We start from the raw sequence: 21,400 nt of genomic DNA on the forward strand, positions 1-21,400 counted from the left end.
CTACAGAGCCCACAAGCCCCCACTACTGAAGCCTGCAAACTCTATAGAGTCCGTGCTCTGCAACGAGATGCCACTGCAATGAGAAGCCCGAGCACCACAACTAGAGTAAACGCCCACAGAGAAACAAAGACCCAGCACAGCCACAAACAAAACTATTAAATTTTTTTAAAAAAGAGGCACTGCTGAGGGAGCTCTCTGGGATAGCTGGGATCCCTGTTTCTGGCACAAGAATCCCAGAATCTGCCACACAGCTGTCCAGGAAACCTCAGGCCCCACCCAGCTACACCCTACTATCCAGAAGAGAAACAAGGCCATGTGTTATTAATTTCAGGAATGAGGCCAGAACCAGTGTGTATACCACCGCAGAGAGCCTTCAAAGCATGCTACAGACATCAACAAATGAACCACATTTTCCAGACAACTCTTTAAGTTTGAGTCAACAACTGCAGAAGATTCCATGTGGCAAAAGTAATGTAACTGGGGAAGTTCCAGGATAGAAGCGTAGTCCAAAGCATCATAAAGTAAAACTGAACAAGAGAGGTCTGTCACAGGAGTAGGAGGGGAAGAGTCAGACATCTTGTGGACGCCATAATAAATGCATGGAAGGGAGAAGCAGCACAGTTCTCCCAAACACTGTCAGCCACTTCCATGAGGCCCACCTGTTGTTTTCTAAAGTGTGTCACAAGTCAGGCACAAAAAAGGTAGACCCAGCATGACGCAAACAAGGAAAAGATTCTACTTTCTTTATTACCTAACAATTTTATTTAATAGCTTTACCCACAAAGTATATAATTTCATTATAAACTCAAATGAAAAACAAATTCTGGGTTTGAAGAGGCTTAGGAAGTAAACTTCTTTTTGTAAATGTCCAGGGTTAAGAATAAACATGTCCTCCTGGGCACAAAGTCTCTGGAACCTATTCGGCGTCTGCTGTGTCCTCGCCTTCTCCACACTCAAACCGCACAAAGTCTACAATGGACACCCCATGGGGCTGTACGTACTGTCCCAGTGTGATGGAAGGGTCCAGCAAGTATGGCTGGGACAGCATCTTGGTCTCCGCCTCTCCCCCGGGCTCATCATCCAGGGAGCCAACAGAGAGGGGAGCCATGCCCACCACGTGCTGCCCAAGGCGGCGGCCAAGGTCTTCGAGGTTTGCCTTCAGCTCTGATGTCTCGCAGATGACCAGGGCCCCATACTTCCCCAGCACCAGGTTGCGGAGCGAGGGGCTGTGCATTGCCCCATGGACATAAGAGCCAACATAGAACCCAGCTGGCACCTTCACCCATACAGCCCGTTTCAGAATCATGTTTTCTCCCAGTTTCCCTGTGAGAGAGCAAAAACAAACAAACAAAAACACGCTTCCAGAATACAATGCCCATGATAGTACCGAAATATGCACAGCAGTGGTCAAGCCTGGGAGATAGTCCTCTGCATTTAGACTGTGGACGGGCCATAAGATGGAAAGATACTATTTTCAGGACAAAAAGGAAAAGGGGTTTTGGGGGAGAAGGTGGGAGAAATGGAGCATACTTTATGGAGCACCAACCAGGTGCCATGCTGGTATTAAGAAAAACAGACTCTGGTGTCACACAGACCCTGGCCATAGGTTCTGCCTCTCACCAGCCACACGACCTTAGGCAAGTAACTTAATGATATAACCCCATTTACTAATTCATCAAGTCTTGTGTGTTCTCATGCAAAATGGAGATCATGCCACTTAACCTAAAGGCTGGGTTACTGGGAGAAATAAATAAGATGTGTAAAAGAACTTATTACAGTATCTGGCCCTCTAATATGAGCACTCCCATCTGGCTAACATCACTACATTAAACTTAGGCTTAGAGAGCTTAAGGAACCTGTCCAAAGCTACAGAGCTAATGTATGGCACAGCTGGAATTCAAACTCAGATCTGACTCAATTCAGGGTTTTTCCCCACCAAATCACCACCCCTCCCCCAAACTACCGTAACTGACACAGACAACTCCTGATCATCCATTATATTGGGGGGGAAATCCCAAACTAAAAGCCCCGGAAATCTAAAACCCCATGTCATCTGGTGGTTTCAACTTCCCTTCATCAAAAATAAAAAGATAACATCTTTGGAGTTGCTTGTAAGAACCAAAACCAGATTTTAATCCCCGGCTGCCCCTCACCATTCTCTCAGGATGCTATCCCCTCCTAGCAGAAGCCCAAAAGAGTCAAAAGGGGTAGGAAAATAACGGAGTCTGGGTAAATGTCCCTGAATTAGCCATCGTTACATCTAAAAGTCATAGAAGTCATAAACCAAAAGGGATCTTAAAACAGCTCTAAGCACCTACCCAACAGTCAATTCCCAGAAATTGACAAGGCTGAAACACCCAATTCTTCCAGAATTTCTTAAGAAGTTTCATATACAGCTGACTGGCTGGCTGGTTTCTCAACCATGACTCACTGAAACATCATATATACCTCAAGATGACCTGATAAAAACAGAACTGATGCCTTGACTGGAAACATCAGATGAGCAATAAATTCCCGCAAGCTCCACCCCAGTCCTGCTTCCCTCCTTCCATCAAGGTCACGTACGAGGAAGGCAAAACCCCTACTGTTCCCACCACAATGATCCAGATGTGGTTCCTGCAGCCAGTGGTTCCGAAAAAATGTACCTTTACAAACTCAGAATCAGATTTTTTTTTTTTAAGAGAGGACAATTTCCCAAACACCATGCCCTGAAATATTCCTGGATCCCTTCGTAAAGGTGAAATAATCTTTGATGGACTATTTCCTTCACAGTGTATAGAGAGGCAGTCAACCGGAGCTCAAAAGGCCATCTCTGCCTAAAGACATGCCTTGTTTGGTCAGCAGTGATGCCTGCTAATTTTAATTAGTTGCAAACAGATAAAAACTAAGATTTTTTTTTCATACAAATCTAAATCCTTTTAAAGGAATAAAAAATTCTGATGACACTGGGATCCTATTTCCCTCAAAGTTATCAGGTGGCTTGGTAATGGTTTCCTTCAGTGGAACGTGAGCTTTTCAGGGTGTCCACTGCTCACCAATCTCTAACACGCAACCCACCTCTCGCATTCATATTGTCTGACCCTTGAAGGAACTTGATCTTCTAATTTTTGATCTAGATTTGGAGGGCTATCAAAGATACCAGGAGATTCAGTTCTTAATTTCCAGTTTCCACATCCTTACAAATACTCACCAATTGCTAAGGCCAGCTGATCCTTGAGAGAACCCTCTCTGTCGGGTCCTGCTGGAAGTTCAGAGAGCTCAGAGGAATTCAAGAAGCCCTACGTGCACAAAGAAAATGAACAAGAGTCATTTTCAGTACAACTGAACATGAGTCAGTCTGTACAATTCAAATTACCAAGAGACTAAGTAAAAATACAGGTTATAGGTTATTCCTCAGAAAGTTATTTAAGACAATTAAGTACAAACAATGTTTTCATTAAGCCAAGGACATTAACAATTGATAACAGCTCCACTTTTATAAATATTTTATTCTGTCAACACTCCACCCCCAAATCCATCCCAATCTCTGGCTTAACTTCTTAGAATGTAGCTTCCTAGAAATCAGGAATAATATTTTCATACAATCATAAAATACTAAAGCTAAAAGGTTAGTAGATTGTTTGTAGGGATGAGAAATGGTGCAAATCCAATGGTGGGAAATTGGACAATAGCTAACAAAACTATTACATATACCTTTATCCTTTGATCTGGCAATCCTATTTCTAGAAATTTACTCTAATACTCCTCCAATGATACAAAAGTACATATGCACAGTTATTCATTGAGCAAATATTTCTAATTGTAAAACACTCGAAAGTTTAGAAGTCCAAACATAGGTGGAGACTGGCTGAATAAACCACAGTACAGTCACAGGTGGAATACTATGTAGATGAAAAAAAGAAAAGATGCCTCCGTGAGCTGCTGAGGAGTATTTCCAGGGTATAGGAAGTGAAAAAAGCAAACTAAAAGAATACATACATATTATATCACCACTTGTGTAATAAACATGTGTATGAAGGTGTTAGCCTCTCAGTCGTGTCCAACTCTTTGTGACTCCATGGACTGCAGCCCGCCAGGCTCCCCTGTCCATGGGATTCTTCAAGCAAGAATACCGGAGTGGATAGCCATTCCCTTCTCCAGGCGATCGTTCCAACACAGGGATCCAACCTGGGTCTCCTGCATTGCAGGCAAATTCTTTACCATCCGAGCCACCAGGATGAATATGCTTACATTTGCAAAAAGGATAACCAGAAACCAATGAAGTTGGTTATCTACAAGAAAGGATAGGAATGGGCTAGAAGGGAGAGGAGGGAGTAAGACTTTGGTATGTGTTGGGGGGAGGTATTATAGTTTTAAGTTTCAGAACTTCATTAGTTTTACATATTCAAAAATAAAACTAACGAGGACTTGGAGTGAAAATGAACACTGACTAAACAGAAACAAAGATTCTAACTGTATTTCAAAGGAATAACATAACTTCAAAAGGGGGAACAAAACTAATCCAAGTAATTTTTGATACAGTCCTTTAACCACATAACTTCAACTAAGGACAAAAAGAACCTCAAAGAAATCTTGAACTACTTAGTAGGTTTATTATTTGCAGTGATCAGGGATAGTAACTCTGAAACAAAGTGTGTATGCACTGTACAGCAAGTAAATAAGCAAACATACTGAAGTTGCTAGGAGCCAGTGCATTCACTATGAGAGAAGAAAGGCATAAATTACAGAATGGGGGAAGAAAAGGACGGAGCCTGTGGTGCAGGATTAGAACTGAAACACACACACACACACTTCTAGCTCTGCTCAAAGAGCAGAACAGAATGACATCTCAGTAGAATTAAGCATACCCAATGCCCAGATCTTCCCCTGGAGGAGAGTATGGCAACCCACTCCAGTATTCTTTTTTTTTTTTAATTGAAGGATAATTACTTTACAGAATTTTGTTGTTTTCTGTCAAACCTCACCATGAATCAGCCATACGTATACATATGTCCTCTCCCTTTTGAACCTCCCTCCCGTCTCCCTCCCCATCCCACCCCTCTAGGTTGATAAAGAGCCCCTGTTTGAGTTTCCTGAGACATACAGCAAATTCCCGTTGGCTATCTATTTTACATATGGTAATGGAAGTTTCCATGTTACTTTCTCCATACTCCATTATTCTTGCCTGGAGAATACCATGGACACAGGAGCCTGGTGGGCTATGGTCCACAGGGTCGCAAAGGGTCGGACACGAATGAAGAGAGTGAGCATGCACACACGCACACAATGCCCAGATCTTTGTTTCTAAAAACCATTCCCCGACCAAAAAGGATCAAGACCCCTTGTAGAAGTGGCCAATTCCATGGGTGGGGGAAGGAAAGTATGACATAAGCCCAGAATATTTTGTTATGCCAAAAAGTTTGGAAAATAATAAGCTATACCAAAGAGACAATGGAGATAGCTTGCACAGGCTTAGGTTATACTGGCCAAATCCAGGGATAATTTGAGCATTAGAACGACTAATGGATTATATGATGAATTGTAGCCTATCACATTCAATGCAAAAGAAGAATCTACAATGGAGAAGGGAATGGCAACCCACTCCACTATTCTAGCCTGGGAAATCCCATGGACAGAGGAACCTGGTGGGCTACAGTCCATGGAGTCACAAGGAGTTGGACACGATTTAGCGACTAAACAATACAATACCAGGAGTAATTAATATTTATCACAAGATCTCAAGAGAAAGATAAATAGAAGGAAAAGAGTGGTACAAACAAAAAAACTGTTGTGAGTAGTTATTTTTGCTCTGACAATAAGGATGGATCAAAGGCATATGGATATGTCAATAATTCCTTCCTTGATCCTTCTATAGAAAAGAAAATGCTCGGTCTCAATTGTGCCTTTCTCTAGGGTCAGTATTTAGAAATCCTTTCCTTAGGACATTCTGATTCCTAAATACAAAGTTTCACCTGATTTGATGGATTTTTATCCCACGAGCATTCATTCATTCATTAACAGAGATGTAATGAGCCCCAGCCAAGTGCTGGGCCCACTCCTCATGCACCAGAGACACACTAGTGAAAAGACAAATTTCCTGCCTCATGAAACTTACAACCTATTGCGGAAGGCACACAAGAAATGAATAAATATAAATATATAAGCACTATAATAAAATATTTTAAATGAAGCAAAGTAAGGGGACAGAGCAATAGGAGGAAAGGTATTCCTCTCCTGAGAGATAACGTGTAAGCAGTGACATGAAATAAGGAAGTGAGACGAGAATGTCTGAAAAAATGGAACAGCAAAGACCCTAAGAGGGGAGGAACAAACCCAGCATGTTGGAAACAACTCCAAAACTCACTTTACTGTATGTGGAGAGTTGATCCTTTAAGTTCTGACAATGCAACAGGGTTCCCAGGGCTACTTGCTGGACCAACTGTTGAAATTTTAAATTTCTGGAAACAAAATCTGTCTCACAGTTCACCTATGGGAATAAATTGATATTGTTGTATAAGCTATTTACTAATAGTCTCCACAAGTGTCTTAAAGCAATAATTGACAGAACAGGCAGCAGACCCAACAAAACAGAAACAAATGTCTGTGGGATTTTAAAGCTACAGTTGCTCCACTAGCTTGAGGCCAGAAACTTAATGAAGTGATCCCTACTGCGCCAATGAGTCAGCACTGACCTGCACCTTCAGAGATTGGTTCCATAATGTCCCCAAAGCATTCACTCCAAGTTCACACCTGCCTGGGCCCGCAAGCCATAATCTCCTCGTTCTCTGGGCTCCTCCAAAGCCAAACCACTTCTGTGATTCTCATAAGGAGCACGCAGCCTTGATTCCTCACATGCACAGTTCGGAGCAGGGTTCAAGCTCCTATGAGAATCAAATGCCACCACTGGTCTGATAGAAGACAGAGCTCAGTTGGTAACACAAGCGATCAGGAGAGGCTGTAAATACAGAGGAAGCTTCACTCCCTCGCCTGACACTCAGCTCCTGCTCTGTGGCCCAGTTCCTAAGAGGCCACGGACCAGTACCAGTCTGTAGCATGGAGGCTGGAGAACCTCTGAGCTACCCTAATAGGCCTTTCCTCGCCAACAACCTGTGCATGTCTATACGTAAATGAATCCAGAGCTAATAACTGGAGTCTCAAGGGCTTAAATCTAACTAGCTTTTATGGTTCTCAAACACCTCTTCTTTAAAAATGCAAAGGTCTACCACAAAGCCCACATTCAAGGAGACAGTTGCTTCTGATATCTAGAACTCTGGCACTCACCTCTACTAACACTGTAGTGTCTCCTTCCTGCAGAAGCCCAATCAGACCTTCTTTGGTCTTCCTCCCATGAAGCCTAGCAGCTTTACTCCAGCCCTCCTTCTGGGCCTGTTTATGGAGCCAGCTCTCTGCCTATAAATAAAAAAGATAAAGGGCAGTTGACATAAGCGCAGAATTTAGAAAGGAATGGGGCTCTAAAATATCTTCAGGTTCCCCAATTTTTTCTCCTTCTCCTCCAACCTACAACAGAAACTAAAGTAATCTATCATTTACTGGCAGCCTACCACCAAATGCCAAACAGTAGACATTGTGCCTGGTGTTTAGGAAATTTTAAAAAATTATTTATTTGGCTTGTGGATCTTAGTTGCAGCATGAAGGATCTTCCATCTTCATTATGGCATACAGGAGCCTCAGCTGCAGCATGCAAACCTTTAGTTGCAGCATGTGGGACCTAGTTCCTGGACAGAGATCGAACCAGGGTCCCCTGCACTGAGAGCTTTAAGTCCTAGTCACTGGACCACCAGGTAAGGCCCATGCCTGGTATTTTGGATAAGTTTAATCTTCACAACAACCCTAGGGGGGAGACAGCAGTATTTTCTTTATGTAAAAAAAGAACAATGCAACTCTTAAAGATTAAATAAGGTATCCAAGGTCGCGAGGATTAGTGTGAGGGTACCAGGATCTGAGAGTTGGTTGTTGGTCTCACTACTATAACAGCCTTGCATGGCATAGTGTGTTAGCCCTGGGACCCTGAGTCAGTTGCTTCAAAACAGGTAAGAGTCAAAGGGTGAGACTGTCATAAAGTCAGAATCCTGTGTAGGACTGTGTATTGGTCACCGGACAGCAGGTGTGATTTCTACGGTCCCCAGTACGACCTCTGCAAAGCACTGGGGGCGGGCCCCAGTACCTCACCCCCGCTCCCCTCCACTTCCTTCCCCACACCTGTTTGAGATCCCCGCCACAAGTCTCCAGGGCTTTCTTGCAGTTTACAAAGGAGTAGCCCGTTTTCCGCCGCAGCTTCATGAGGAGCTCCTTGCTGGAAGCCGAGGACAGCCAGGCCCCAGAGTGAAATGTATGCCGTGGCTGGGGCGACTGAAGCAGAGGGAGCCCGGCCTGGAGGGAATAAGAAGGGATGAGAAGCAGGAAGCGGCGAGGAGCTCCGGGGGAGGGAGCAGGTCGGCCGGGGGACGACTTCAGGAGAGACGGGCCCAGGCGCTGGCGGGGGGAGGCAGCGCCGGGACGCTGGACCGCGAAGAGGCGCCGAGGTGGGGAGAAGAGTGAGATGGAGCCGAACGCAGCCAGGGGAGGGGAAGGGAGCGTGCCGGGCGCACGGGAGACCTGCAAGGAAGGTAGGAAGGGACCAGGACCAAGAGCGCTCAGCGGGCAGCTCCCGGTCCGCGCGACCAGGCAGAGGCGCAATGACCGCAGCAGCGACATCTTTCCGGTGGCCGAACAGTGCAGCGGATCGGCGCACCTATGAGGCCACGGGCCTACGGCGCGGCAGCGGGGCCAAAACTCTCCACCAGAACGCGCCGAGCTGGGACAGCGCCACCTGCTGTCCAGGGGGCGCATTCGCCTCCCCTACTTGGTTTACTGAGGCTACATTTCGCAAGAGAAGTATTCCCCAGAGGTAAAATAATGGAAAACATGAAACCGACTTGTCACAAAATAACAACACAAGACACGTGGTAAGACTTTATGTTTATTTCCAATGCTTATCTCTATATCCATTTATGGCTCACTGACAAACTTGTGAGGTAGGAGAGTGGGTTCAGAAATTTGACCAAGGTCACCTAGGGAGGAGGAAGGGTGTCCCTCCAACAAACAGAGTAAATTATTTGTTGAACAAGCAGAAATATTGAATGTGTGCCTGGAACCATATAGCCCTACCCTCTAAGGTGATCTGATGGTGAGAATATAGGGAGCAGACAAATGATCACACAAGACAAGGTAAATAAACCCCAGGAGACAAACAGTTAAAGGGTCTCAAAGGAGAAAAATCATATTCAAACATGAGGCTCAGATAAAGCTTTTTTCAGGAGACAGGCTAATAGTAATGAAGATTTTGAGAGGTAGAAATATAACCCAGACAGGGAATCATCAGAAAGAATGAAGAAGTCAGAGAATTTTGGTGTGGGTTTAGGGAACAAAGAGTAGACCTTTTGTAATTTGACCAGAGGTCAGAACACATGTAGGAAACCAGTAGGAAATGAACTAAAAGGGTAATTTGGGATCACATGGGATACACTGAGTACCAAGCAGAAGAGCTTATTCTTGCTTCTGTTGGCAGGAGCAGAAGCTAATCGGAGCTGATTGTGGAAGGTTACAAGAGTTTACAAAACAGTTTGTATGGGAGTGAATGGAGGCTAGGAGGCCACAGGAGGTGATGTGTGACCCAAGGAGTAAGTCAAGAGAGCACCAATCAGAGGCCCCATAGTGGAAGAAGAAAAGAGGTGAAGGCAAAGCACATTAGGAAGGAAGGACTGACAGGGCTTGGAAAGGTACAAAAAAAATAAAAATCAAAGAGAACCTGGAACTTAGTGATTAGGACTCCAACTCCAAAAAGACTGAAGGAGCTACAGTCCAAAGGACAGCTCTGCTGTCTAACCCCAACTTCAGGGCTAGGAAGGCTTGACCCAGTTAGAGCCACAGTTCCACCAGACTATCTCTAGAAGCAAGAAGTGGGTGTTCTGAGGTCTGTTGCTTCCCAGTGCCTCCCAGCAAAAGCCCATGTTCTCTGGATGCAGGAGAGATCTTTAATGCTTATTTTCCTTTAAAAAAATTTCCAATAGAATCTGGAAAAAATAATCCATTCTGTATAAAAAGACAGTGGCAGGACAGACAGGATCACGACTATCTCTCTGAAGCCACTGTTTACATCCCACCTAACCTCCCCTTCCCCTAAAATCCTGGCTGCCCTCTCATCTTCCTCTGCTGAGAACAGGAACCGGGAATTTCCTTTGCACTCTAGCCTACACAGCAAGGGCTCTAGTATCCCTAATAAGTGGCATCTCCCTGAAGCTTCCCAAGAGACTCTCAGGAAATAATGAGGGAAGGAGGAAAGGCAGGCAAGGGAGATCCATCTTTTTTTGGTCCTTATGTTTATGGCTCTGGAGATATGGCAGTTCCTTCATGAGAATGAGGGGTTCAGAGGAGCAGAAGGGTGACGTCAAGCAGGTCTTGGTCCCCTGTGCCTGGCCCTATAGATGTTGACATTTTCATTTTCATCTCGCTGGGCCAGCTCCAGGTGGAAATGCTGGGGCAGGAGATGCTGAAAGAAGCTCTCTGTCCCGTGCTCCTCTCTCATCTTGGAGGCCAGATAGATGGTGCCATGGGGCCCGCACAGATGTTGGAGGGTCCCCAGCAGCAGTGGGAAGGTGGGCTCCATGTACACGATATCAGCCCCCAGCACCAGGTCATAGTCTCCAGGGAACACATGCTGGTCAATCCCCCAGGACAAGGCGCGGACCTGGGCCCGGCCTCCTGGGGGCACATTGGCCTGGACGTTGCCCTGGATCTGTTCAAGGACCAGGGGTAGGTCAGTGATGGTAACATCCCCCCCTGAGAGAGAGGAAGGAGGAGAAATGCAAGTCAGAGGGACCAACCAAGGGATTTCAGCTCCTGCCCAGAAGGTCCAGAGACCTCGGGGCCTAGAGGATAATGTTTTGACTGCCCAAAGTCCACACTTTGGATTTTAGCTGCCCTAACCTCAGCTTCATCCACTGCCATCTCATTACCCTACATTCTACAACATCAACATTCTCGCTGAGCTAATCTTCAACTTCTCTGCCCAACACACAACAATCAGATGTCAGCAGAAGCCTGGGCAGGACTAAGCTGGAGGTGGGCTATGCACCCACCCCCTACTGACACCAGCCTTCATGGATCTGGAAAGCTTCCCAGAAGACATGACCTCAGCAAGCCTTAAAGGGCAAGGAGGAGTTAGTCAGGTGAAGCTTCTCGAGCAGAGAACAGAGAGTACAAAGGCCTGGTGATGAGAGAGCACGGCGTATGCAAGGAAGGCTAGGCCTCAAAGAAGGTGGAAGGGAAACGTGTTAAGACATGAGAGTACAGAGGAAAATCATTATGACATGCTAAGGAGATCCAGGTTTGATCCTGAGGGCAACAGGTTTAAGGGCAGAAGCAGAGGGTGACGATGATTAGACGAGGGCTTCAGAAATCTATCTTCATGCAGTAAGTACATGTATTGAGCATCTACCAAGTTCTGAGGGTACAGGGGTGAGCCAGACAAGACCTTGGCCTTCTTTGAGATTTGTTATAGAGGTGGAGACAAATGAGGTAATGCAAAACTATTTAGTCATAATCATGGTGATTATTACAGAAAGAGGAGATATTCAGAATTCATTCTTCCATTAATAGTCATTATGTGCCTATATGCCAGGTGCTGAGAATACAGCAGTGAACCAATCAGACAAGAATCCCTCCACTCCTAGGACTTACAGTCTAGTGGCTAGAGACAACAACAACAAAAATGAAACAAAACACACTGTAAGTCAGATAGTATGCTGAAGCAGGGAAGGAGGATAAGAACTGCTTGAGGGACAGGGCAGGGAATGTCACTTTAAACAGGGTAGCTAGGGAAAGCTTCAAACTGGTAGTTAGGGAGCAGATTATGTTTGAGCAATGACCTGCATGAAGTGATGGGGCAAACGCTATGGGTCTCTCAGATTAAAAGGTACCAAACGAGGGGCTAACAGAAAGAAAAGAGGTGACTGTACAACACATTAGGAAGGAGAGAGCTTAGAAACCCCTCCCACCCACCCCAAAAAAAAGCCATAAACGTAAGGACCAAGAATAAAGACCTTGAGGTATGAGTTCACCTAACAAGTCTGAGGACCAGCAGCAATGCCTGTGGCTGGAGCAAAATAAGCGAGAGAAACAATCGTAGGGGTCAGATTCTGGATAGCGCCTTGTAAAGCAACCAAGAAGTCTGGTTTTTAGTCTGAGTGAGATGGGAAGCTATTGGAAAATTTGTAACGGGAGAATGTCATAAACTTTATGGCTTTAAGAATTGAAGAATGGCTCTAAAGAGATCACTCTGGCTACTGCGATGAGGAAACACTACAGAGGGGCAAAGTCAGAACAGACCAGTTAGGAGGTGGCTACAGTTAGCCAGGTGAGAAGTGATCATGGCTTGAACCAGGGCAGCAGTTGTCAGATCCTGAATACATTTTGAAGGTAGAGTCAGTAGGGGGGTTTCTGACAAATTAGTTTCTGCACTATCAGAGAGAGAGGCTGAGGATGGTTCCAAGATATTTGGCTTGACAACCAGAAGATCAAATTGTCATTTATTTAGGTGAGGAGGGCTGCAGGAGGAGCAGGCTGGACAGGAAAATCATGAATGCATTTCTGGACACATTAAGTTTGATATGTTCATCAGACAACCACAGGAAGGTATCAAGTAGACTGTAGGTTATGCAAACAAGTCTGGAGATATAAGTAAGCGAGTCAGAGTCATCAGCATGGAAAGGGCATTTAAAGCCGTGAATACAGACAGAATAGGGGAGGGGTCAAAGGACTGCTCCTGAGCCCTGGTGCACTCAGACTTTCAGTTGTGAAGAGGAACAGCAACCAATAAAGGAGAATGGAAAAAGGGCCAGCGAGGTGGGTAGAACCCAGAAGTGTGGTGTCTTGGAATCCAAAGGAAGAATGTTTCAAGGAGGGAATGACAACTGCCACCAAGTCCAGGAAGCTGGCTCATAGTGACTGCTGTACTTTTTTCTTTAATATTTATTTATTTGGCTGCACCAGGTCTTAGTTGCAGGATCTTCAACCTTTGTTGCAGCATTCAGGTTCTTTAGTTGCGACATGCGAACTCAGTTTCGGCATATGGGATCTAGTTCCCTGATCAGGGATGGAACCGAGTCCCCCAGCATTGGGAGCTCGGAGTCTTAGCCACTGGACCAGCAGAGAAGTCCCCTGAGTGCTGTACTTAACAACATGCAGTCAAAAGTGAAGCTCACAATCTTGACTGGAGCAGCTGGAATGGAGAAGGCAAGTTGGGGCGGGGGCCGGTGTGAGGGGGTGTTCTGGAACGGAATTGAAGAAACAGTAGGAAGAGAGGAATGACAGTGAGTATTAACTCTTCTGAGTTTCATCACAAAGCTGAGCAGAGAAATGGAATGGTAACTGGAGGGATGTGTAGGATCTGAGACAGGAGAAATTATAGCATATTTATATGCATAATACACACAAACACACATATGGAATGATCCAGAGAGAAGGGAAAACAGATAACGCAGGAGAGGCAGGGAAGCAGGGTATCTGCTTGAACAATGTCTTTAAATAGATGAGAAGGTTTAGGGTCTCATGAGGCATGAGGGGCTTGCCCTTAACTAGGAGCACAGCACGTCTACCATGGTACCAGAAGAGAAGGCAGTGCAGACAGACGCAGCTGGGTGAGTAGATGGTGTAAGAGGAACTCGTGGACATTTTCTATAAGAAAAAAAGAAGCAATCAGGAGAGCTAGGGAACGAAGTCATCGGCTGGGGAGAGAGACATTTGAAGGTATGAAGGATGAAATGGTAAGGGATAAGACGTTTAGGAGAGCAGAAGAATAATTGGATGAGGGAGAGGTAAGAGGCTAGCGGGACATCATTTAAGGACACATCTGAGGATAATGACAACAAAGTTAAAATGAAACCAGTCAGCACAATTGTGTCTATAATACTCGAAGTAGCTGAGACAGCTTGGGGGTAGGAGTGTCCTGGAGGCCTTCCCTTGGAAGTGATGTTTGAGCTGAGCACTGAAGAGGCATCTGCATTAATCCAGTGGCACGAGGGGTACACACAGAGTACAAGTACAGCCTAGGTGAGGGCTCCAAGAATGGGGACACCGAGATAGGCTTGAGGAACTGACAGGAGAGCACTAGGCAGCACAAGGCGTTCAAGAGGTAGAGGGAGGCACAGAAAGAAGCTGGAGAGGGAGGCCACGCCAAAGGGACTGGTTCCATCCTGAAAGCAGCAAGAAGCCACGGAGAGATGGGGAAGGCGTGCTGAGAAGGTCACTCTGCCAGCTGTGGGGAGCGAGCAGAGGTCTAGGTGGGGCCAAGGAGTAGAAGCAGGAAGACCAGTTTCATTAATTGTAGCCATCCAAGCAAGTGACAGTGCCAAGGACAGGGGAGCCATCAGTGCAGATGGAAAAACAGGAGATTCAAGAGATTTTTAGGAGTTAAATCAGCCAGACTTGGATAATGCAGACGGGGATGAGAAAAACGGACATGTCAGAAGTGGATCTAGATTCCCCACTGGTTGGATGGCAGTTTGATTCACTATGATGGGGAAGCCTGAGAGAGAAACAAGTTTGGTGGCAGAAGATCACAAGATCTACTTTGGGCATGCCAAACTTCTCCCTAGGGAAGCTTGAAGACACTCGTGAAAATCCACAGGAAAGTTGGCAGTGGCCTGAACTAGAGCTGGGGGGAAGAGAACAGACAACTGGGAAAGTATTAAGGATATGTGACTCACAGGACTCGCTGACTGCCAGGATGCGAGGGGAGAGGGCAATGAATGAGAATGACACCCAGATTTCTGAGTGGGCATCGGAACAGAAGACAAAAGAAGTCAGTCTGGAAGCAAGTGAAAGGTGTTTCCCTTGATATTACACATCTTTTCTGCCATTTTAGCATAGCTGCCCACTTATCCACTTGTCCTTCATGGAAAGTTGCTGGTGACACTCCTTCAGTTCTTTCTGAGCCTGCTATGTTCATACTCCTCATCTGATAGACCTTCTTGATGGATTCCCAGAGAGTCAAGGGAGACATGGCCAAAGCATGTCCACTGGCTCTGCACATAGCTCTCCATAACATCCTGTAACATCTTCCCCCATCTTTAACACTAGACCATAAACTCCTTGGGGAGAGGAAATCTGTCTTACTCATTGCTGTATCCCAATACCTAGCATGATTCTTGGCACATATAGGACTCCAAATACATGTTGGTTGAATGAATAGAATAAAAGAATGAAAGCCTGCTACTGGGAAAACTTCCTGAATGTTTTTTGTGTTATGTCCCTATGAACAAGGACATGTTAATTTGCATTCCTAGGGATATGTCCGGAGAAGGCAATGGCAAGCCACTCCAGTACTCTTGCCTAGAAAACCCCATGGATGGAGAAGCCTGGTAGGCTGCAGTCCGTGAGGTCGCTAAGGGTCGGACACGACTGAGCGACTTCACTTTCACTTTTCACTTTCACACATTGGAGAAGGAAATGGCAACCCACTCCAGTGTTCTTGCCTGGAGAATCCCAGGGACCAGGGAGCCTGGTGGGCTTCCATCTATGGGGTCACATAGAGTCGGACACGACTGAAGTGACTTAGCAGCAGCAGCAGCAGGGAGATGTCATCGTAAGTGTTTTTAAAGGAATGTTTTCAGTGTAAAGTTTTGCCTGCCCATCAGATTATAAACCAAGGAACTTTTTCCTTTGTATTTTTTGATTCTTGACAAAAATAAAGCAGAATTTTTACCTTTTTATTTCCCAAGTCGGCAGTGCCTAATTCCTACCCTACTTCCACAAAACACAGCCTAACCCTCAAAAACTCATAAGCTTGTTCCTCTCAAGCAATCAAAACCTAAAGAATCAAAAATATATTCACAGCGAAGTTATAAAGTACTCATGAGGCTTAGCACCTGCAGATTGCTCCCTCTTGAGAATAATTCCATCTAGGCATTTTAACAGAAGACCATATCCAAAGCAAAGACTTTTTTCTGACAGCATTGTTCAGGAAATCGCAAAAAGGTAGGAAAAATTCCTACTAAGGCCTGCCCAAATTTTATTTCCTGCCCACCCCACCCCCCAATCAATCACCACGGGTGCTGGAACAGCGAATCAGCACTGTGTGGCACACAGGAGCAGGCAGGGGCGAAAAAATTTTTTTAAGTTTGTTAAAAAGAATATACTGTGTTGGTCCCAAACCACTCCCCTCCCTCTCTCAAGAATCCAGCAAGTGACAAGTTCTCTACCTCCCCGTTCCCCTCACCACCCCCCCACCCCACCGCAAAGCTCACGCACCCTGCAGCGCTGCCAAGATTCCCACGATACCAGTCCCCGCACCCAGTTCGATCACTTTCTTGCCTCGGAAATCCACATTTTGACTCTCGAAATAGTTGCACAGGCTTAGAGCCTATAGGAGAAAGAAGAGAAAATATAAGATTACAGCGGAGTTGGCTCCATATGGGAGAGCAGGAGTCCGGGGTCTGACCTCCCCGCGGACCCTAGCCCAGGGCCGCCCACTCCTCACCGCATCCCACACGCGCGCTGCCACCCCGAGGCAGGACCCGAAGTTCTCCGTGATATTCAGCACGTGCCCACAGAAGCAGAACCTGCTCCTCTCCGAGTAGCAGTCGGCGAAGAGCCCGACCTCTCGTGGGAACACCGAATCGGGCTCTGACTCAGGATCTGGGCGCGAATCTGCCATCTGGCCGAGAGAGTGCCCTGACGCCAGCCCGCGCTCGGGTCCCCGATCTGAAGCGGGGTGGGGGTTGGGGGACAGCGAGCCCCACGGCTGCCCCGTGGCACCGAGCCCCGCCTCCTCGGGTTTGCCCTCCTTCCTCCAGTCTGACTTCCTGGAGGTGGGATGAGGAGCTGCCTCCCTGCTGCGGCCCGCAGCGCACACCCGACGGGGCTCCGGGCGACGGCGGCCAGACCCAGTGCGCTGTTCGGAGACCGGGAGAGGGGGGAGGAACGAGGGTTAACTCAACGTAGGAAAGCGGGGTCCCTGGACCCCCTCACCTGCGGGGTGCACAGGGGCCTGCATCAGGGATAGTAACCCAGACCAAACAGAAGCAGGCTAACGACAGAGGCTGGGTGCGAGTCTGGCCTCGCCAGCCCAGTTAAAGAGCAGTGGCGCGGGGACACCCTCCCGCGCGGCCCCCGGCGGTCCTCCCTGTCCAGCCCGGCCGGATTCACGCCTGGGGCTTTAAGGGGAGGGCTCTGAGCAAACGTGTCTGGCTGCGTCATTCCCGTGCGCCCAGAGCCTAGTTCTCCACGTGGGTTCCGCAGAGAAACTAGCGCTGGAGATCATGGCGGGAACCGAGACTGCGGACGCGGCAGGAGCCGAGGCCCCACAGCCTCAGAAGCGCTACTATCGGCAGCGGGCTCACTCCAACCCCATGGCGGATCATACGCTGCGCTAGTGAGTGAGCGAGGCAGGGCGAGCAGGGGAGCGAGAGGAGGGCAGAATTCTCGGATTAGCCCGGAAAAGCGATCGTGATGGAACGGTTGGGAGGGTTTAGGGCACTCTTGGGAGGATCGCTGGGTGACGTTGGTTTTGTGTGTGGTGGGGTGGGAGGGGGTAAGATTCGGCAGAGGGCGGAGTTTGCGGGTTGGAGGGGGCGTGGTGTTCTGGCCGACGTCTGGGTAGGATTGCTAGACTGGGAAGAGAAAGAAATTGTTACTGTAACTAGAGTGATGGCGGAAGAATGCCGTTTCCATCTTTCAGTTTCATCTGTGACATTTAACAAAAGGCAAACTTGGAAGAAGGGATAAATTGGGGAGCCTGGGATCCACATGTACACACTACTAAAGTAGATAACTAAGAAGGACCTCCTGTATAGCACAGGGAACTCTACTCAGTCGTCTGTCATGACCTATATGGGAAAAGATTCTTAAAAAGACCAGTTATATGTATATGTGTAACTGAGTCACTTTGCTCTGTAGCATAAACACAACATTGTAAATCAAGTATACTCCAATAAAATCAGTTAAAAAGAAAAAAAAGAGGAACTTCCACACAACCCCACCTACGCTTACTCCATCCTCTTCCCGCAGAGGACTTCAGCAAAGACAAGTCCCAGTGCCTTAGGCAGCCAATTTCTGGGAGAGGGGAACTTGAACCCCAGAAAGGAGAGATGCTCAGTCAGTCACATCAACCCTGGAAAGGGAGATAGGCGGATAACGGTCATGGGCCCCATGATAGGCCGATGATTCATACTGGGGGTTAAGGGTGGTTTCCATTGTGCTCCCTAGAGGCCAAAGGGCCCACTCTTACAGAATTTTTGAGAAACCCTCCTCTCATGCATCTTCCACCCTCACCCACCCACCCACACTCATAGTACCACTTCCACAGTGGCATAACCACATTTCTCATGTCTTCTCTCCAATAGCCCTGTGAAACCAGAGGACATGGACTGGTCTGAGCTATACCCAGAGTTCTTCGCTCCACTGCCTCAAAATCAGAGCCATGATGACCCAAAGGATAAGAAAGAAAAGAGAGCTCAGGCTCAAGTGGAGTTTGCAGACATAGGCTGTGGCTATGGCGGCCTGTTAGGTAACACTCTGGCCCTCTCTCTGGGGCAAGGAGAGGCAGTGCCTAGGTTCTGCCACCTCAGCAGGTTTGCTGAGGGCCATAGTTGGCCTTTCCCCCTCGGACCAGACACTGCTTGCTGTGACATCGCTGTGAAGAACCTTCACCTTCCCTCTACTCTGGGTCTGTGGCCTTCGCCCGGGAGAAGGGAGGGGGCTGCCTCAAAGTCTCTTAGAACTTGAGTTGTCTTGGTCTGGCCCCGCTTCTGGCTCTGGTCCCTACATGAGCCGTTTCACCTGCCAGGTGCCGGGTCAGTGAGCTGGTCAGCACAAGCGTCAGAGATTAGTCACTGTGGCCAATGATCCTGAACTGTCTTTCTCGGGGATTCCACACCCCTCTCCCTTCCCCCTTCCTCACCAGAACTCATTCCTTCTCCAAGATCCTATTTTAAGATTTCTCTTATATCGTCTGTGTTGTCCCAGCTATGCATGCTAGACCCGCTTCTCTATGTAGAGCTCTTCCATGGAAACAGCAGCATGACAGAGAGGAAGAGCATGGTACTGGTGGCAGGAAACCATGGTTCCAAGTTCCAGTTCTGCCTCTTCTTAGCTCTGTGGCTTCAGCCATTTTCCACACTCAGTTTTATCATCTTTGCAGTTTACCACATAATGTCATGAGAATTAAGTGAGACGATGTGTGGAAACACTGTGAAGACTTTAAAGCATGTGCAAAGACACATGTATTGCCAGGCCTTCCCACTTCCAGTTCTGGTGACAATTTTGGGGTGTCCCTCAGCCTCTCCAGCACAGAGCTATCCATACAGGTAGATCTCTGGCCACACTTTCCGCTCCTGATTTGGGAAATTGCTGGTTGAGGCTTCCTTTCCCGTGTTGACCCCTCTGTACATCCTGTAAGGATGAGGTTGATTCTGTTTCTGTGTCCAGTGGAACTGTCACCGCTGTTCCCAGACACGCTGATGCTGGGTCTGGAGATCCGGGTGAAAGTCTCAGACTATGTACAAGACCGGATCCGGGCCCTGCGAGCCGCTCCTGGAGGTGGTTTCCAGAACATCGCCTGTCTCCGCAGCAATGCCATGAAGCACCTTCCGAACTTCTTCCACAAAGGCCAGGTGGGGCCGGGCCCCAGGGGCTTAGGCTGGTAAGCAGGTGGGGTATGGAGGCCAGGCTCTCACCACCCTGTCGGTGCTTGTCTGTCTCTCAGCTGACAAAGATGTTCTTCCTCTTCCCTGACCCACATTTCAAGCGGACGAAGCACAAGTGGCGAATCATCAGTCCCACATTGCTGGCAGAATATGCCTACGTGCTGAGAGTTGGGGTGAGTCGAGAGCAGGAGGGAGGACGGGGTGAGGGGTCTAATGAGGGGCCTTCCAACCGAGAATTCAGTGGGAGTTCGTTGGGGACTCACCACCATCCCCATCACCCTGCTGCTCGACCGCTCGCAGCGCCCCCTCCAGAGTGACTTTGCCTGCGCAGGGGCTGGTGTACACCATAACCGACGTGCTGGAGCTGCATGAGTGGATGTGCACCCACTTTGAAGGGCACCCTTTGTTTGAGCGTGTGCCTCTGGAGGAGCTGGTAAGTAGGGAGCCTAAGAGAAACTGTGGAGAGTTATGGAAAGATCCTTGCCAGAGTGGTTCTGTCTTCTTTGAATCTAGCTTAATACCCAGAGGATGGGACGAATGTCTAGGGACCAGGGCAATCAGCAAGATGGGCAAGGACTTACTGGACCATTCCTTCTCCCAGAGTGAAGACCCCATTGTGGGACATCTGGGCACCTCAACCGAGGAGGGAAAGAAAGTTCTACGCAATGGAGGAAAGAACTTCCCAGCCATCTTCCGAAGAATACAGGATCCCACCCTCCAGGCAGTGACTCCCACTCCTACCCATCCTGGTCACTGACTTTGCCTTTGCCTTAGTGGAACCCTGTATTTGTGGGACTGGAAAGGAGATCAGGCCCCTGGACCTTCCCAACTGAGCCTGCTACAGAGAGAGCAGGCAGCAGTCTCTCAAGTTGAAGAGCTGCCCAGGGCAGGACCCTGGAGTTCAGGACTGCCCCAGACTCCTCTCACCCTCTTGCCTTTCCAGTGGCAGCAGAAACCCAAAGCAGCTGACTGGGAAGGTCAAAAGACCTTGGACCAGAAGGGATCCTTGGAAAGGAGTGGGGACTTGCTCTTCCTTAGCACTTCCTTCTCCTAGGAGCTCTCCTTCTCAGCTGGAGTGAGGAATGCAGTTCTCCACTGTCCATCTAAACTGCCTGCTAGACGCAAATCAGCTGCCCGCCCATGTTTGCGTTGCAGTTCTGAGGGCAATGTGTATATGTGTGCGCATGCCCATGCCACTGTTTTTGAGGAAAGGCTAGAGTATCACTCCCACCCTTTCCCTGTCTAAGACTTGACCTGGGGAATTCGTGTTCCCTCTGTTCTTGCTGTCTCTAGAGATCCTGGGAGGGCGTGGTGGTGGAGACCCCCTCCCTTCTCATGTTGACCTTTGTTTTGATTTCAGAGCTGGCAGACTAGCACTGAACCTGCTTGTGGGGGGCGGGAGTAAGGAGCAGAGAGCTGAACTGGGGAGGATTCTGAGGCTAAAAGTGGAAAGGGGCTGCTGACTAGAAACCCCCCACATACACACAGGAGACTGAGTCAGCTGGAGAGTCAGAACTCTAGCGTAACCCTTGCTCTGTCCAGAAAAATCTCTCAACTTTTCTAGTTTGCAATAAGTTTCTTCATTCTGCTCCTCAAGTCTCATATTCCCATGGCTGGTAGGACACAGCTTGTTGACCCCAAAGACCAACCCCCTCTCCTCAAGGAATAAAAAATGAAGGCTCCTGAAACCATTTTAACCCATGAACCCACCTGCCCTC

General features: G+C 47.7%; 3 protein-coding genes across 6 annotated transcripts; 1 reads left to right on the plus strand and 2 right to left on the minus strand.

Annotated features, from left to right (window-relative positions):
• Positions 1–729: 729 nt before the first annotated feature.
• Positions 730–8,750, minus strand: TSFM (Ts translation elongation factor, mitochondrial). Of its 2 annotated transcripts, XM_055396644.1 has the most exons (6): positions 8,596–8,750; positions 8,200–8,370; positions 7,261–7,389; positions 6,344–6,466; positions 3,191–3,278; positions 730–1,323 (listed from the first exon to the last, which is right to left on the minus strand). In XM_055396644.1, exons 1-6 carry the CDS (start codon positions 8,692–8,694, stop codon positions 917–919), a joined length of 1,017 nt encoding a protein of 338 aa, XP_055252619.1. In that variant the 5' UTR covers positions 8,695–8,750; the 3' UTR covers positions 730–916. The 2 variants fall into 2 exon arrangements, with proteins under 2 accessions (XP_055252619.1, XP_055252618.1); XM_055396643.2 differs by having other exon boundaries at positions 8,200–8,741.
• Positions 8,751–8,946: 196 nt separating this feature from the next.
• Positions 8,947–16,838, minus strand: EEF1AKMT3 (EEF1A lysine methyltransferase 3). The gene is made up of 3 exons (XM_055396651.2): positions 16,517–16,838; positions 16,288–16,399; positions 8,947–10,818 (listed from the first exon to the last, which is right to left on the minus strand). Exons 1-3 carry the CDS (start codon positions 16,691–16,693, stop codon positions 10,427–10,429), a joined length of 681 nt encoding a protein of 226 aa, XP_055252626.1. The 5' UTR covers positions 16,694–16,838; the 3' UTR covers positions 8,947–10,426.
• A 26-nt stretch (positions 16,839–16,864) lies between these two features.
• METTL1 (methyltransferase 1, tRNA methylguanosine) lies at positions 16,865–21,379 on the plus strand. Of its 3 annotated transcripts, none has more exons than XM_055396645.2 (6): positions 16,865–17,410; positions 18,381–18,703; positions 19,465–19,649; positions 19,742–19,855; positions 20,014–20,115; positions 20,284–21,379. In XM_055396645.2, exons 1-6 carry the CDS (start codon positions 17,298–17,300, stop codon positions 20,437–20,439), a joined length of 993 nt encoding a protein of 330 aa, XP_055252620.1. In that variant the 5' UTR covers positions 16,865–17,297; the 3' UTR covers positions 20,440–21,379. The 3 variants fall into 3 exon arrangements, with proteins under 3 accessions (XP_055252620.1, XP_055252622.1, XP_055252623.1); XM_055396647.2 differs by having other exon boundaries at positions 18,381–18,544; XM_055396648.2 differs by having other exon boundaries at positions 18,381–18,544; positions 19,489–19,649.
• Positions 21,380–21,400: the final 21 nt, after the last annotated feature.

This window comes from Moschus berezovskii, chromosome 6, assembly GCF_049115385.1.
Source record: "Moschus berezovskii isolate FMDL1 chromosome 6, NW_MosBer_1.0, whole genome shotgun sequence".
Classification (NCBI taxonomy): Eukaryota; Metazoa; Chordata; class Mammalia; order Artiodactyla; family Moschidae; genus Moschus; species Moschus berezovskii.

Coding starts and splice junctions, on each gene's coding strand:
- EEF1AKMT3 (XM_055396651.2), bottom strand. CDS start 16,693: ATGGCAGATTCGCGCCCAGATCCTGAGTCAGAGCCCGATTCGGTGTTC. Junction 16,400..16,516: donor CAGCGCGCGTGTGGGATGCG/GTGAGGAGTGGG, acceptor TTTCTCCTATAG/GCTCTAAGCCTGTGCAACTA. Junction 10,819..16,287: donor AATCTTGGCAGCGCTGCAGG/GTGCGTGAGCTT, acceptor CCTCTCTCTCAG/GGGGGGATGTTACCATCACT.
- TSFM (XM_055396643.2), bottom strand. CDS start 8,694: ATGTCGCTGCTGCGGTCATTGCGCCTCTGCCTGGTCGCGCGGACCGGG. Junction 7,390..8,199: donor GTGGCGGGGATCTCAAACAG/GTGTGGGGAAGG, acceptor TTTTATTTATAG/GCAGAGAGCTGGCTCCATAA. Junction 6,467..7,260: donor ACACTACAGTGTTAGTAGAG/GTGAGTGCCAGA, acceptor TTATTCCCATAG/GTGAACTGTGAGACAGATTT.
- METTL1 (XM_055396645.2), top strand. CDS start 17,298: ATGGCGGGAACCGAGACTGCGGACGCGGCAGGAGCCGAGGCCCCACAG. Junction 19,650..19,741: donor ACTTCTTCCACAAAGGCCAG/GTGGGGCCGGGC, acceptor TCTGTCTCTCAG/CTGACAAAGATGTTCTTCCT. Junction 20,116..20,283: donor GTGTGCCTCTGGAGGAGCTG/GTAAGTAGGGAG, acceptor TCCTTCTCCCAG/AGTGAAGACCCCATTGTGGG.